A 15,752-nucleotide genomic window follows, 5' to 3' on the forward strand; every position below is an offset into this window, starting at 1 on the left:
TTCACGTCGAAAGAAGCCCACCGATGTGGTTTAGGCATCGGATCAGGTTTTCACCTGTGCCTGCCACTGGGCCCATCTAAGTCCCTATGGTAAACTCAAAACAAACACCCAAAACTGTGCCTTTGTTGTCAAGAAATTTTTATGTCCCATCTGGCCTTCGGGGGCGTCAGGATCCCATCAGGGGAACAGGAATATGTCCCTGGAGAGAGAGGAACATTTATACTATCTTGCTAAACCTGCTGCCATTGTGTCCCAACTCCAGATCAGGAAAAGATAATGGAGGCACTGTGTTTTAAATTTAACAAATAGAAAATTCTTGATCGGATTTGTTACATATTTTTGTTGTCCATTACAATTTTATGGGCACTATTGTTATTGCAGCTTATTTTGCATCAGTACACCTAAGGTGTCTGGTTTACCATTATCACGGACATCATGAGATATTCATGAATTTCCTTAAAGGTTTGGAGTAGAAGAAAATGAGAGTTTGGCCTTCTGGTGGCACTAGATAAAAGTCATGGAGTCCACAACAGGGATCCCCAGTAGGATTCATCTTCTAGCGAACATGAATGTCTGAACGAACTATATAGAAATATATTCACTTTTTGTTAAGATGTTTCCGTCTCAACTGACTTGGCGAACTAACTCACTGTCATTACAGTGGAACCAGAAAGTGTTCTCAGCGCTTAACTTTTCCATGGTACAGCCTAATTCCAAAATGGATTAAATTAATTACTTTACTTTAATTACTCCAAGTTTATTGACAATAGTCCTAATTTCTTTTATAGGGCTGCAGCAGTGTTTCTAAAGTTATATGTTTCATTACTCTCAATTAAAGTTTAGCTGAGAAACGTCCTACAGGTCGGTTGAAATTTAGGCAAATTTAGTCATGCCTGAGTATCACTTCTCACACTTTGAACATTTCTTTGCATGTACATGAATACACACATCTGGCATGGAATGGATTCAGTTTCATCAAGGCACATGTGCAACACTACAAGCCAAACTTTGCATTTTGTTCTTGATAAAATGTCACCTGTAGTCCATCTCGGGTCCCTTGAGAAACCCTGTAGCTCTTTGGAAACCATACACTTCCCAGGAGAGCACAGGCTCAGCAACGCTTTTTATTTTTTTATTTTTTTGCACTGTTTTAAACATCCACCACTTCCAGAGAGACATGGATCTGATAACTCACACATTAAGAATATTGTAACCTTAGTATAAGTCTGAGTTTTTACTCTCAAATAGTCTTTTGAGGTTCTTAGGACCAGACATAGGACTTTCTTTAAGATAATGCATTCCTAATACACACACACACACACACACACACACCTCTGTTCGGTTGCTCTTCTATTCATTTTAGCAACAGACCTAAATGAACAGTTTACGAGTTTCAAAGCAGTTTGTTAATTTATTAATTAACAGTTAAATTAACAGTAGTTAAATGTAAAAACATTTAATCAAACTGACAAAGTTAAAAAATAACAAATTGAAAATGTAAAATGATATTTTAGTTGCACCTCTGCTGATTAAATATCTTAGATTATATCAAATAAAGTCAGGTTAAAAGCTGTGTCCATGAATTATAAGCCAAACTGCATTTTAAATGAAGTGAAAATCCAATATGACCAAATAGAGTTTTACTTTTCCCTCCCTCTTTAATTGGGTTTCATGGCCACGTTTGCATGCATTTCACTCCACCTGGGAGGTTTCACGGCATAAGTGATGTGGCTCAAATATATTTATTTTTTCCCCCGAGGTGGCAGTTAGATTCTTATTTATCACATGTTTGGTTGGTTGGTTTGATCACGTGTTTGTGATCAGTGGAAAGATAATTGAATTTGAAGTGTAGGTGGTAGCCTCGAAGGCAGAGAGGCAGACTGCTTGATGAAGGTGACTGTTTCATACAGAAAATTAGGTGTTATACCCTTGAGCAAAGTACTTGCGTAACAATCCCCATGTGGCTGATATTACCACCTCACGTCTTATGTTGGTAGGTATCGTAAATCTATGACTTATGTCTACTCCAGAAATGTGTTTTGGTTTATGTAGAAGCCACAAAATGCTTTTTTATTCTGCTTATTATTGACTGCCAAGTTCAAAATGCATCCGTCAAACACCTTAAAGGTTTTTACCATCAACAGTTTAACCACCTCTGTAAATTATTACACAGAGTTACATGTAACCATAGCAGCAATACTTATTTTTCATACTGCACTGCTATTGAATGACTGGATAATTTAAGATTACTGAAAATATTTTCTGCTGCCATAATGTATGATGCAGTCATACAGTATCTTTTTTTAAAAGGTTCCAGTAAACTTACCCAGGTTTCAAATGTAGACATGAAAAGTAGTATTGAGCAGTTTTTCTACGTTGTAGTTAGATGGTTAATTGAGTGAATAGTATTGCTACTGGTGGAAATTATTAGGTTTGGGGTTAAAAACCAGTATAGAGTACGAGCTGGTTCCACATATTCCAAAAACCATGGATTTAATAACATACAGCCGTTTAGATTCTTTACTTTGGTCCCTAATTTGATGACCTAACTTTAGTTCACCTGTTACACAGTATTTCAACAAAGTCGAAGAGACAATTTGTTTACATCCTAAATCATGGATGACCGCAGTTTACTAAACGCTTAGTAAACATAAGACTGCAAAATGCAACGCCTGCAATAATGAGATTTCATGTACCCGAGAAAACACCTCAGATGTGACACTGAGTTTAAAGAAGTGCTCTTATTTGATTTGTTGTGGCCTCCCAGCCACTTTAACACCCCACAAAGAGCAAACAAGGAGCTAAACTTAACAGTAGCAATCTCTCACACTTGGTACAAAACATACTCCGCCTTTTAGAATAAGGAAGAAAACTAAATGGTTCTGTGGCTCAGTTGGTAAAGGCAGTCGTCCACGTACCACAGGGTGAGTGGTTCGATCCCCGGCCCTGGCTATATGTCACAGTATCCTAACAGCCCACTCCCCTCCCCAGCTGTGCAGGGCCGGTCCAAGCCCGGTAGAAATTGGGAAGGGTCGCGTCAGGAAGGGCATCCAGCGTAAAAACTGTGCCAAATCAAAATGCGGACCCTGATCTGCTGTGGCGACACTGAACTCACAGGATAAACCGAAAGGATAAAAAAAAAAACCGAAAACTATTTTTAAATGAGGGGCAAACAGCCCTTCCTGCTAACGGTACGTATTAGAACCAAAATGTGCAAGTAGAAAAGATGGACTTATTTCTGTTCTTGAGATATTATTTATTTTATTAATGTGTTTTTTCCACTCTTCAAAAATATTGGAAACTAAAACCAACGTTCTGTAAGAAAATAGATAAGCAGAATAAGCAGATTTGAAATCACACATTGATTTAAAAAAAAAAAGGATTCCCAACCCTCTAAATAAAAAAAGAAAAGCCATCCTTACGTAATTATGTGGCTCTAAGTAAGTGATTTTTCCTGATTCAAATTGAGGTGGAGGTTCCGCCACATGTACATGTACTTTTTAAGCAACTTGTTTTCACAAACAATGTATTTTAGGAGAGAGGGAAATGTAAAATCACTGTGTTAAGTTTACAGCACCACAGCTTTTATTGGGGTATATATCCATTGAATGCATTTTCCAGTCCAGGTCTCATTAAACAAAATGAAAAGTGAGAGAGAGAGAGAGAGAGAGAGAGAGAGAGAGAGAGATTTCAGTGGCAGCCTAATTTTGAACAAACACATGTTTGTAACCATGATGCTCAGGATCCACAGAGCATAATAAATATACTGTAAACAGTAGGCTACCACAGCATAATCAGCATAATAATAAAACTTTAACTGGGAGAGTGTGAAACTGTGAGATCAGCTGATGGTTTTACTAGAGGACCCATTTCACTTTGCTCAAATTAGAATCACATAGACTGATTTTCCATCAGTGTTACAGAGTGATGCCTCCCACCTCATATAAACGATGTACAGGCTTAAACACAGCAGTGTTGTCTGTTTCCCCATTTACAGAGAGGAGACACACGCACACAACAGTGAGTTTAGTGACCATGCATCACTTTAATTCAGTGAATTAACTAGCAACAGCTGATCAGACTTGCAAACACGAACTTGTTACAACAAAACATTTGGCATACACCAAGTTTGCTAAGACAAGTTTCACAATTACCCAAGTCTGTAACGGTTATTAAAAAAGAAAATCTGAGCAGCACGATATAACGTTTGCTAGTGCATTGACGGACAGGTGAAGCTTGTGTAGAATACATGGAAAACAAGTAATGCTACAGGTTAGTTAGAAAATTGTGGTTTTCATAAATAAATTCTTAATGAGGTGGTTTTTTAAAAAAATAAATAAATAACCTGACAACAAAAGAATGATGTATGTGAAAGTACCTAATTCATGGTGTGTCCATTTGTATTTAGTTACCCAGCAATTCATGCAGTATTGGCAGCCCAAATATCACTGTGGCAAATTTAAGTAGACATTTCTCCTCCACGGTCTGGAGGTTTAACATCTGCTAATGTGCTGAATACTAAGTCCTCAAATTGAACCTCACCTGATGACAGGAAACATCTGATTGATATTCAATAAAAAGTGATATAATTGCCCATTTAGAGCAAATGTCTCAACATATTTGAAACATTGCTCTTGACTGTTGGGCCTCAGTGCCACAGTTTTTAAGGATATATGACAAAATAATTGCAGTCAATAAATCTTAATTTGGGTTTCTTTCAGTGGGCTGCTTAGCTAAGCTTTGGATAAGGATGACACGGTAATGTGAATCAATGCATTTGCCCTAATTGGGGAAAATAAACCCCACAGGCTATAAAGATTTACAACTAAATTAGAGAATCATTATATCCACAGACAAGACTATGTATCAACCAAGCTCTGTTTACTCTGAGCACAGCGGAGCTATCCAAATCTTCTTCGAACCCAAACTTAAATAAACAGGCCTATATAGAGTTGCGACATGTTTCAATGAGTGTTTGAACAATGAGCAATACGTGCTCTGAAAAAGGTGCATGATTGCAGTACTGGTAAAATATCCTTGATGTTGGCAAGTGTGGCCTTTGTTTTGATAGGTGCATCTGAACGGATTGGATGAGCTGTCCGTCAGCAGGAAGATGGCAGTGCCAGCGGCAATCAGGGACCTAGCATCAGCAGCCAAACTCCGAAATATTCTTGTCTATGGCATCCAGCTTCATCAGTCGGCGGTATGTTCTTTGTTTTTTCCCCATTTTCTACATCGTTTTCTTTTATTTCCTAATAGAGTGAGCTCAGAGTTCCTGTGTTGTAAAAGCACACCCTGAGACGCCAAACAAAACAAAGTGGGAAATGTCTTTTAATTGTCTCGTTCCAGTGTCTTGTCACAGGTTTGCTGATTGCTGCCTTTAATCACACATTTTTGTGTGCTGTTGGGTGTGCACGTTTAGATGTGTGTATGTTTGGGTACCAGTGCAAATGAAGGTGTGCCTCATAGTGTTCAGGTGACGGGATCTAAACTTTTCACCTTTCACCAAAATGTCGGAGCGGAGTGCCAGAGGGATGACAAGAGTTTAGAGCTCATCCACCGCGAGTGTAGGTTGAAACTCCACAGTTGTTACAGCTGTGTATCATGGGAATCCTATTCAGGTCCTGCCAAGTGCTCGCTGGAGTCATCAGTGTAAAATGGGGTTGACCTGAAATCCATAACGGACTGCTCAGCAATTACAGAAATATATAAGGTGGAATTATTCATTTCACACAGTGAGAAATTCAGGATTCATGCTACCAAAACTGTCAAGTCGAATCAAAACTTTTGGGACACGTGTACAGAAAAACCCAAAGACAAATGTTGAATATTCATGGCATGGCTGGCCTTAAATATGACATCCGGGGTGATTTATGTCCGTGACTTACTGCACCAATGTGACAGATGAGGCTTCTTGGCAGCTGTATCACTTCACAAATCAGTGGTATAAGACTCTGCGCCTCAGGCAAATGAATGTTTGAGCAAGTTTGGCTTTATTAAGTCCCGCAGAGATGTGAATGATGAGCAGGAGAAGGCGGCTGGATCTTCACTGTGGTCAGTGATAATGGGACGTGCTTTGGGCCTTGATGTCACAGCATCACCTAATTAAAAGGAGATGCTGATATTGAGGCATGTTAAACATTGCTGGCTCACATACGAGTTGGATTTTGCTATTTCCTCTGAATAATGCAGACTAATGCTGCTAATTTGTCATCCTGCTTCAACCCATGAGAGAATAGAGGAAAGGGTGAGCAAGTGGACGTTTATAACGCCTGTTTCGCCATGTTAAAAAAGCTTATCGTTATCTGATAACATCAACAACAGCAGAATACGGCCTCATAATTCACTGTCAACTTTGTGTTGTAACAAGGAAAATTCTTTCCAGATTTCCTTATTGATACTTGTTGAGATGCCAGTGCTTCCTCAGTCTCACACTATCGCACACAAAGTTTGTTTTACTAATTTGGTTTTAATAAAAGAACATCTGACAGCAAGCAGCAACGCAGCACATTTTACCTTTTCAGGCAATCTGTTAAAAGTGTTTCGTGTTCTGTTTTTGCTTCTTTCTTATTCTGGAGATGGCAGAACAGAAACAAATTACTTGCAATTTTGCAAAAAAAGGATTGAGTTTGTGTACTTCTACCACTTTTGTACAGAGTGTATAACATTTTGCTGTGTATCGGGATGTGCAGCTGCAGGCTGCTCAGTGTGGCCGTGCTGAACTTTGTCCTCCAGACCACCAGTGTTAATGAGGGGGATGATCATTTATTTACCCCTCGAAATGCAAGCTTGTGAGTTTAGAGACTCAGATTTTGAAGCTTTGTTTGTTTATGTGTGCACCACAAAAGAAAATAATAGTTTAACAGTTTAGTGGTCCACATCATCTTACTGAGATAAATGTCAGTGTTCTGGTTTCTTTCTTTTCAATTGTCTCGTGTGCTGTCAAACATTAAACAAACTGGCTGCAGTCACCACAGTTACATGGACAGAGTTTTGAATACCGCTTCATTTTAGGCTAAATTAACAGTAGGTTCTCTCTTTTTTTTTTTTTTTTTTAGACCAGTTTTGTGAATATGGTTATTATGAAGTCTAAATTGGCAACAACGATTGGTGGTGAAGCAAAACAGAATGTGCAAGCCAGACCCATAATTGGTGAATGTTTGAACTCTGACTGCTCTGAGTATTCCCTCATCAGCACCACTGACATGGCCCCTGAGGAAGGTACATAACCCCAAACTGCTCCAGGGAAGCTGCTCAAAGGCCAAAAGATAAGTTGTGCAGAGCAGCTTCCAGCGTGTGAATATGTGGAACAAAACAAGTAGAGCAGGAAATTAAGTGCTGACCAGTGTTACACAAAACCCAATGCAGTTTAAAGAACAGTTGTGTGTTTCTTACTAAGAGGGCTAATTTACATTAATCAGATTTTTCCAAAATAGTTATAATTTACATTTTGTTCTGGTCATGAGGAGACAGGAAAGGTCAAGACATGTAAACTGTCAGTGTGGGTTTGTGCAGACGAAGACAGACTTCCTTCATATTATCAGAGCTAGCTTGTCACTGGAAATGCAGTACTTTGAATCGAGTGCCACTGTACCACATTAAATAACCTACAGCACTATCGACATTTTCTGGTGCCTGACATTTCCATTTTCTATTAATAGTATTGGGTATTTTCTAAATTCCTATTAAAAAACATTGGTAATACACCAGAAAGTCTGACAGCCTTTTGCCTAAATTATTGCATTATTATTATTTCCTGAGCTCTAACACAAATGGTTATTCTCAACTGCACACCAATAAATAATAACTACAGGGAACATTAAAGGTCCCTTGCCCCTTATGTATCACTCAGGATATTGGACCCACCCACCCACTTTTGAAAAGAACGTTCGTTTAGCTATTTGAATTTCAACCTTTCACAGTTAGAATGTATGAGCACAGGGAATTGTTTGTCCAGAGAACCTTCTAAATAAATTAAATATTTCTTCTCAAATGAGCCCTGACAATGATTTCACATTATTCACAGTAACTACTAGCCAACTGGGTGCAGTACAGCCATGAACACTGTTCAGCTGGTTCCCTGAAATGACGTAATCAAAGTACTTCTTCAGAGTTCTTTTTTCTTGTTTCTTGCTACGTCTCAGAAGATTCCCTCAATGCCAACATGAGGTGCAATCATGTGTACCAACCTCAAACCAAGCTAAAACTGTTGGTTGCAAATATCGAGGCACCGAATCCTTATAAGCTAACGTGTTGTTACAATCGCATTCACTGTCACTATCCGCAGTGCTGATGGGAAGTGTCATCGGATCCCTCCTTGCACAGGGTCCTGACGATTGTCATCCGCTGAAAAGGGAGTTGTCACGGTGATATATGGGTGTTGTAATTGCAGTGAGAGCCCTGATGTTTACCTAACCCCATATTTCCTCCTCCTCAAAGAGCCCAGACCGGGAATCTTAAACCTGAGAAGAGATTAGCCAGCCAGGAAGAAAAGAGAGGGGGAGAAAGACGAGGGAAGAAAAGGAGAGGACTCTATAGATCTATTCTCCTCTACCTGTTCAGATCTAAGTCTGAAAGACAGACAGGTGAAACTGTACACGACCCAGTGAACCCTTCGGTGCGACATCCGTGGAGTTGCAGACAACTGCTGTCTGTGGCTTCACACACACACACACTCCTGCCTTTTCTCAGGCTAAATCCAACAATTGTTCCGTGCTTAAAAAATGACCTGTCTTAAGACACAACAAATGCATGAAATGAAGGCGGGAAAGTTGTGCAACAAGTTGACAACTGTTGACAATAATGTTCTGGACAAATTCAACTTCAGACCCCTGAGAGCTCTAGATAACAAGTGTCAATTAATTCGATCTGGACAAATTTCCTGGATGAATGTAAATGTGTTTCTGTTGATGGGTTCAAATGCTTATGCAAAGATTAACAGGACTCCATCTGATTGTGTAAAGCACCTATGTGGTGCCAACGGATATCCTTGTCCTTGGCACTGCCATCCATAGTGCTAGAACTAGAATGAGCCAAGATTTATAAAGTAATTTGTATTCGTATTTTCTTTCAAAGGGCTTTTATTAAAATCTGGTTAATTTCCTCAGGGTGAGCAACAGACCTATGGAGAATTTTCTAAATAAGGCTTTTAGGGCCAAATATTTTTTAAGCAAGTCAAGTATTTGTCTTTGTTCTGGCAATTAATTCTTCAATATTTATCTAAGATCCCCCTGTAAGTGTGAAAGAGAACGATTTTCCTTCTTTATTGAATTGGGTATCTCCACACAGACAGAAGCTTGACGAACCCTCCGCTTCTTAGTGATGTAGGCTCATGGCCTCACGACTGACTCATACTGGTGCAACATGTGCGTAACATCAAGCCCGATCTTCCTTGCCCAGAGTTCTCCAGATGTGTGTTGGTCTGAAACCTGACAGCTGGCGTTTCGCCCGAGGAATTAGGCATTCCAGAGGAGTGTTTACTTAGCTTTGATTAAAAAGACCAGCGAGCACGCTGTTTGCGCTTAAGTGACTGTACTCTAGACAATTGGGAAGCGACATTCCAAGAGGCAGTTAGTTCTACAAACCCGCGGTGCGTTGCTATGTAAGATAAATGCGAGCCAGCTCGTCACTATTAGCGTGCAATCATTTATTTAGACACTGTTAGGGCAAAACATATGTGTATGTGTGTTTTGCTACTTGGGTGTGAGCCATTCGGTTCTTCCACAGAAGTCTTGGTACGAGGTTCCATTCAGCTCCTCAGTGAGGTTGTAGAAAAACCCTGCAGGAATGATATTCTTATTTCTGACCAGCCTCGTCAATGATTACTATCGCACTCACCCTCCTGCTCCACAGGGGATTTTATACGCGGGGAACTTGTCTTGCTACTACAACTAAATCTGCTGCAAATACCTAACAGGTTATGTAGGTTTCAGGTTGTAGTTGAGGCTCATTTTTCATCTACTAACATCAGCCTGACAACACTAAACTACATTTATTTTATGAGCTCAGGCCTTTTCCACTTCACTTACGATATTATTGCTGGTGGGCTGCACATGTACTCAAATAAGAGGCGCTGCCACAAAACTTTTATTTTGCTCCGTCTTATCGTTGAGCAGGAGACTCGTTGTGATCACTGCAGATTGCCGGTGGAGATGGATTTGTTAGATTGTGCCTCTAATGTTATTACTATATTGTATTGCATTGTGTATTAGATTGTCCTTGGTTTTAAACTAACTACATCTGAAGAGAAGCCAAATGTCTTTTTTATGATATGTATTTCTGTTAGTTTTTTTGAGTATCATATATTATTATGATCAATCTCCATCTGCATCAGAACCTAGGAGAAAATGGCCTATAACACTTCCTACAGTACTTGGGTGGTATATTTGTAAATGCTGCAGCCTAGATATGTACTTATACCTTAAAGCAGGCAAATATAGATGAACGTTACCGTAATTTGTTTTTTTAACTTAAAAGGCCTTAACTACACTTATAGCGGAAATTCTGTAATGTCCAACTGCGTTTTTATGGTGCTTTCCTGCCTTCGAAAGACTCGGTCAGCTGGTTGAAAATTAAATAAAAGGTGGAACTGTCTTGTAAATTCTGGGATTTTATAGTTCCACTTCTAAAATTCAATTTCCTGCATTGATGGAAACCCCAATTGTGAGTATATGAAGTTATAAATAACCAGATTTCAAGGTAGGATTCAAGAACCTAAATCTGATCTAGTATTTAATGTCCTCAAATGAAAATCGCAGTCTTGGATTTTCCTAACAAACTGTCATGTGAAAGTGATTTTCCTTAACGGTTTCTCGTAGCGCTTCTCACACTACATCCGTCAAGTCACATTGCTGACATTATCCCCCTTATGTTTAGTCTGCAGTACACTGATATTTTGACAGGAATATAAAAACACTGCGTTGCACCTAAGTTTGCACGTTTGGCTCGCAGCCAACCACATCTATAATCTTGTGCTTGTATAAAAGATGGAAGTGAGGGCACTAAGCCTTGGCTGGGATGTGTGCTGCTGAAAACTGGGGTTTTATAAATGTCTTGTTTTGTGAAATATTACTGCACCTGCACCTGACCTCAGATGGCCTGGGATACAGACTGTACTTTGCTCCCTTGGATTTCTGTAAGTGATACAGTGCGATAAGTAAATGGGGCATACGTGGGGGGTGTGTGTGCTCGTGGAGCTCTCTCACCACATGTGGGATTTGGTATGTCCCAGTTCATAAATCCCACCCATGCCTTCATGCTTTCATACCTCCTCATCTAAAGAGCCATTGTTCTGCTTACTGTTTTGAGGTATGTCTTTCGGTGAGTAGAATTCAAACAAAGTCTTCTTTCACCACAGCTTATTGAAAAAGTTCTCACTGAGAGGATGCAGGGGAAATACAGACCTCCTTGGTGTCCCATTATTAGCAAGGTTTGCCTTGTATGAAGAGGGTACACAGAAAGAGAAGTACATTAGACATGATTAACAAACTGGTATGTTTGGCCAATAGATGCCCTTACACAGGATATTTTGAAAGCCTGTGTTAAAAGAGCTTTACCGGTGTACCATGAAAGGTTTGTGTGGATGAATTGTGCTCTCAATGGGGTCAGAAAAGCATTTATCAATACAAAAGTTTGCTTTTTCTGTGACTGGAAAGTCTGAGGGAGCTCCTAGCTATACAAAATCAGGGTGGGATGCGAGCGTATTCATTTTCCGACGTTACACTCCTTTTCAGATGAAGTGAGGCAGAGTGGGAGTGACTCAGTTATCTAAAATGCAGACACTGAGACAACTGCACCGAAGACTGACGCAGAATTCAATAAAACACATTCCACGGAGACGTTTCATCTGTAAGAAGTATGAAATAATGCTTAAGTCGCTGTCGCCCCTCTCAGCTTTGGTCCTCTGTCTTTCAGCTGGGATCCAAGCAGGTTTTTTTATATTTATGGCTAACCTTGTAGTGTAAGCATGATGCATATTCTGAAGTTTGTTTAGACCCAAAGCTCAGCAGTAAATATCGAAACCATCTGGATCTGTGTGTGTGGAGGTTGTTCACGGCTCCTGAGTAAGGTTTGGCTGGATTGTGGTCATCATCTACCCCTTTGTCTTATACTGTTGTCCACTTAGTCTTGTTACGCCCACAGTTGTAATGTCCTTTTTTTTTGTGCACGGTTCCCTGTGGGCTTTTCTTTTTTCTCTCTCTCTGTATGCGTGTGTGTATGTGTTGTGAGCAGATGAATGCATTGATTGGCTGGCAGGTATGTTGGATGTCGTGGCTTTAATATCCAGTGTCTTCCAGTCCAACCCGAGACTCTTCTCTCTCTCTCTCTCTCTCTCGCTGCCAGTCCACCAGACTCCAATGTTGAATGTATTGCGAAGGATGTTCTACTTGTAGCCCTAACAATGTGGGGACTCTTATTTTTTATTTTTTTTTTGTTTAAAATCAATTTTTCTCACATTTAATCGGTCTCTATTTGTGTTGCGTCCTGGTTTCCCCTAGGCCAGGGTGTGACAGTATCCAGCTGTACTTCAGAGGTGGAAAGATTACAACTATGTCTACTCAAATACAATTTGTAGGAATCCTTTTTTCCCCTGTTTTTTTTTTTTTTTTGTCCTTCTGTTTTGAAATTATTTTAAAGCAATACAATTTTAAATAGGGATTTATATTTTTTTCAATACTGAATACTTTACAGTGCATCCAGAAAGCATGTTTCAGCCTTATTCCTAAATGGATCAAATTCATTATTTTCCTCGTAATTCCACAAACAATACCACGTAATGACAAATTGAAAGAGGTTTGTTTGAAATCTTTGATAATTTATTAAAAATAAAAAACAACAAAATCACATTTACGTAAGTATTCATGGCCTTTGCCGTGAGACTCAAAATTGAGTTCTGGTGCATCCTGTTTCCACTGATCATCTTTGAGATGTTTCTACAACTTGATTGGAGTCCAACTGTGGGACATTCAGTTGATTGGACATGATTTGGAAAAGCAACCAAAAAGCAACCAAACCATGAGGTCCAAGGAATTGTCTGCAGACCTCAGAGACAGGATTGTATGGAGGCACAGATCTGGGGAAGGGTACTTTGGCCTAAATGCTTCAGTGTCATGTCTGAAGGAAACCAGGCACCGTTCACCACCTGGACAATACCGTCCCTACAGTAAAGCTTGGTGGTGGCAGCATCATGCTGTGGGGATGTGTTTCATCAAAGGCTTAATACCAATTTAATTTGCAAAGATTTTAAACTTCTTTCCCGTTGTCATTATGGGGGTATGATGATAATGAATTTGATCCATTTTTGAATAAGGCTGTAATAACAAAATGTGGAAAAAGCTGTGAATATTTTTTGGATGCACCGTAAATAAATATTAGGAAAGTGACACAACTTAATTATAAGATAATTACAGTGGCAGCACGTCTGTGGCCTTTCGGTGTGGAGCTTGCATGGTCTCCCTGTGCTTGTTTAAGTTTCCTTTCAGGTACTTCGGTTTCCTCCCACAGTCCAAACACATGCACGTTAGGTTAATGCGTGAATGTGAATTTTAATGTTTGATTTAGTTTTTTTTAGACACGAAATGCCTAAATATTACATTTGGTTAAATCAAACAATGCATTAAATACCATTTAATAATTTAATCAAACCCCCTCATTCATTCTAAATAGGGTGGGCAAAACATTAGAGCTACCTGTTCTTTAATGCCACCCAGTACTGCTTCACTACCCACTTTGACCTCAATAATAAAGACTTTCTGACAAAAACTGAGAAAATATAACCCTTGCAAAAGCAGAATTCGTGGCAGGGCCACTCCATCAGACTGCATTAAATTGTGCACGTGGCCATAATGTTATGCCCGATTGGTGTATATGATACTGTCAGGCTGTGAGCATTATAAGCATTTTTGCAAACCCAAAGTTGATTAAGAGAAAACAAAATGGGAACCTTTGATGTTAACTGATTGAAATTCTAAACGTAGGACAGTTAGTGTACTTATGATATAATGTTGTGTATTTTTCCCTGTTTTGTTGTTAGCTTTTGCTAAAGCATTAAAGTCATTCTGCCACCATTCTTTAATGTATTTCAAAGTCCTTACAGGACCTCAACAGTGTGAAGTTTGGGGCTCTAATCAGACTCCTGCGCTGGCCAGTAACTGGACCTGTTACCCCCACTCTGTCCTCAGTTTAGCCTCTAGCTACTGCCTGTCTTCGATGATACACTGGGGGGAGGGAGGACGGCAAGACCACAATACCCACTCAGGGACAAGCTGTCAGAAGCCCTGAAACACTATCCTCTCTCAGTCCAAAGCAATGGGTGTTTTTAGCAGTATTGTATCACTGCAATTCAACTTGCAGGTCACTCAGGGAGAAATTTCTTGAGAAATTACTTCATTTACTAAAGAGCAGAAGTTAAGAGTAATGTTCAGTGAAGATTTAGTTTTAAAGACTCCCGGAGTGGAGAAGGGCCGTCTGGCTGTGATGCTAATAATGATACTGCCCTCAAGTGGATGCTACAACTGTTATTACAGTAACATCGTCGTGTCACATGAAAACTGCAGTCAAAATTAAATGTTGAGATGATGAAAACGGGCAAGAGAACCCTCTAAATGCTCTTGGCCACTTTGGCTATGGTAGCTGGTGTGACCTGAACGACTTTTTCCAGCTCTCTTGGCCGGGGCAACGTTTTCGGGAAGCCGTTTTTCAATTAGGACCCAGCACTCTTGGCATTTAATAAGTGCAGCAGAAGTGGAAGCACTCAGCAGCAGCAGCAGCAGCAGCAGCAGTGGTAGTCCTCGGGGCCGGGGACCTCGGGGGAATAACACGAGTGTGCAAATTGTCACTGTTAAAGCTCCTAATTGCCCAAAACCTTTAAGCTTCAAAGCAGGCCCTTCTTGTGTGGCAGTAGTGCCTCTGTACGCTGCTCTCGGATGGAAAGGTTGATTGCATCTGTGGCATTTAAGAGCGGAGAGAGTTCGGAGCTCGCTTATTGTGTGGTCTGCCGATGCTTTACTCCCCCCTTCCCCCCGTCTGTCCTCCACTGTGTTTCAAAGACCTGTCGCCTCATGGCTTGTCAAAATTCTCCCTTTAAACAGTAAGCGAAAATAGAAGCTAATGATGGAAGTTCCATTCCAGAAACCTGCGGTCGCAGTTCAGAGTGCCGAGGCTGTTGCATGTGTTTGTGCATTCATACACATGGGAGTGATTGAAAACACATTGGTTTTAGCGACTGCCTGCTTGTATGATTATTCATTGCATTCTTTGTGTACTAAAACAATGCTGTCACTTTATTCTATAACATGACTTGTGTCTTGGGCTAGAATCTAGGTCCTTGCTGCACAAAGTAAAAAAAAAAAACATCCCTAAAGTCCCCAGAACTCTCTCCATGTATGACTCCTACCCAGTGGAATTTTACCTCGATACAAGTTGCTGCTGACAGTCTCTATTTTTAAATGTGAAATCTGTCAGGAGAAACTATATAAATGCCATGTAGGCCACCAAGGGATTGGACCCATCACTAATTCACGTAGCAGATCCTCTTCTGTCAGTGGAAAGAAACATTTCATTTTAACATTTCAAAATGTAAATGTGTCACTTTCTCACTGAATATGGCATATGTAACTGCTGATAGTTCTTCCACTAATGTGAATAAATGATGATACTGTTGGCTGGGAAATCATTTGTGTCAGTTAATCATTATGAAGTGGAAAGTGGGGCCCCCTCATGTCTCCAACAGTAAAGTTCATCTCGTAAAAAAA

At 40.0% G+C, this 15,752-nt stretch overlaps 1 protein-coding gene across 2 annotated transcripts in view; it reads left to right on the forward strand.

Annotated features, from left to right (window-relative positions):
* crppa (CDP-L-ribitol pyrophosphorylase A) overlaps positions 1-15,752 on the forward strand; it is a 38,778-nt gene that overhangs the window by 16,189 nt on the left and 6,837 nt on the right. Inside the window, exon 9 of one of the 2 annotated variants that reach the window (XM_067509810.1) lies at positions 5,072-5,203. The exons of the other annotated variant lie outside the window; for it this stretch is intronic. Within the exon in view, the coding sequence (XP_067365911.1) occupies positions 5,072-5,203 (132 nt within the window). The remainder of the gene's footprint in view (positions 1-5,071; positions 5,204-15,752) is intronic. 2 annotated transcript variants of the gene reach the window in all.

Source organism: Channa argus, chromosome 7, assembly GCF_033026475.1.
Source record: "Channa argus isolate prfri chromosome 7, Channa argus male v1.0, whole genome shotgun sequence".
Lineage (NCBI taxonomy): Eukaryota > Metazoa > Chordata > Actinopteri > Anabantiformes > Channidae > Channa > Channa argus.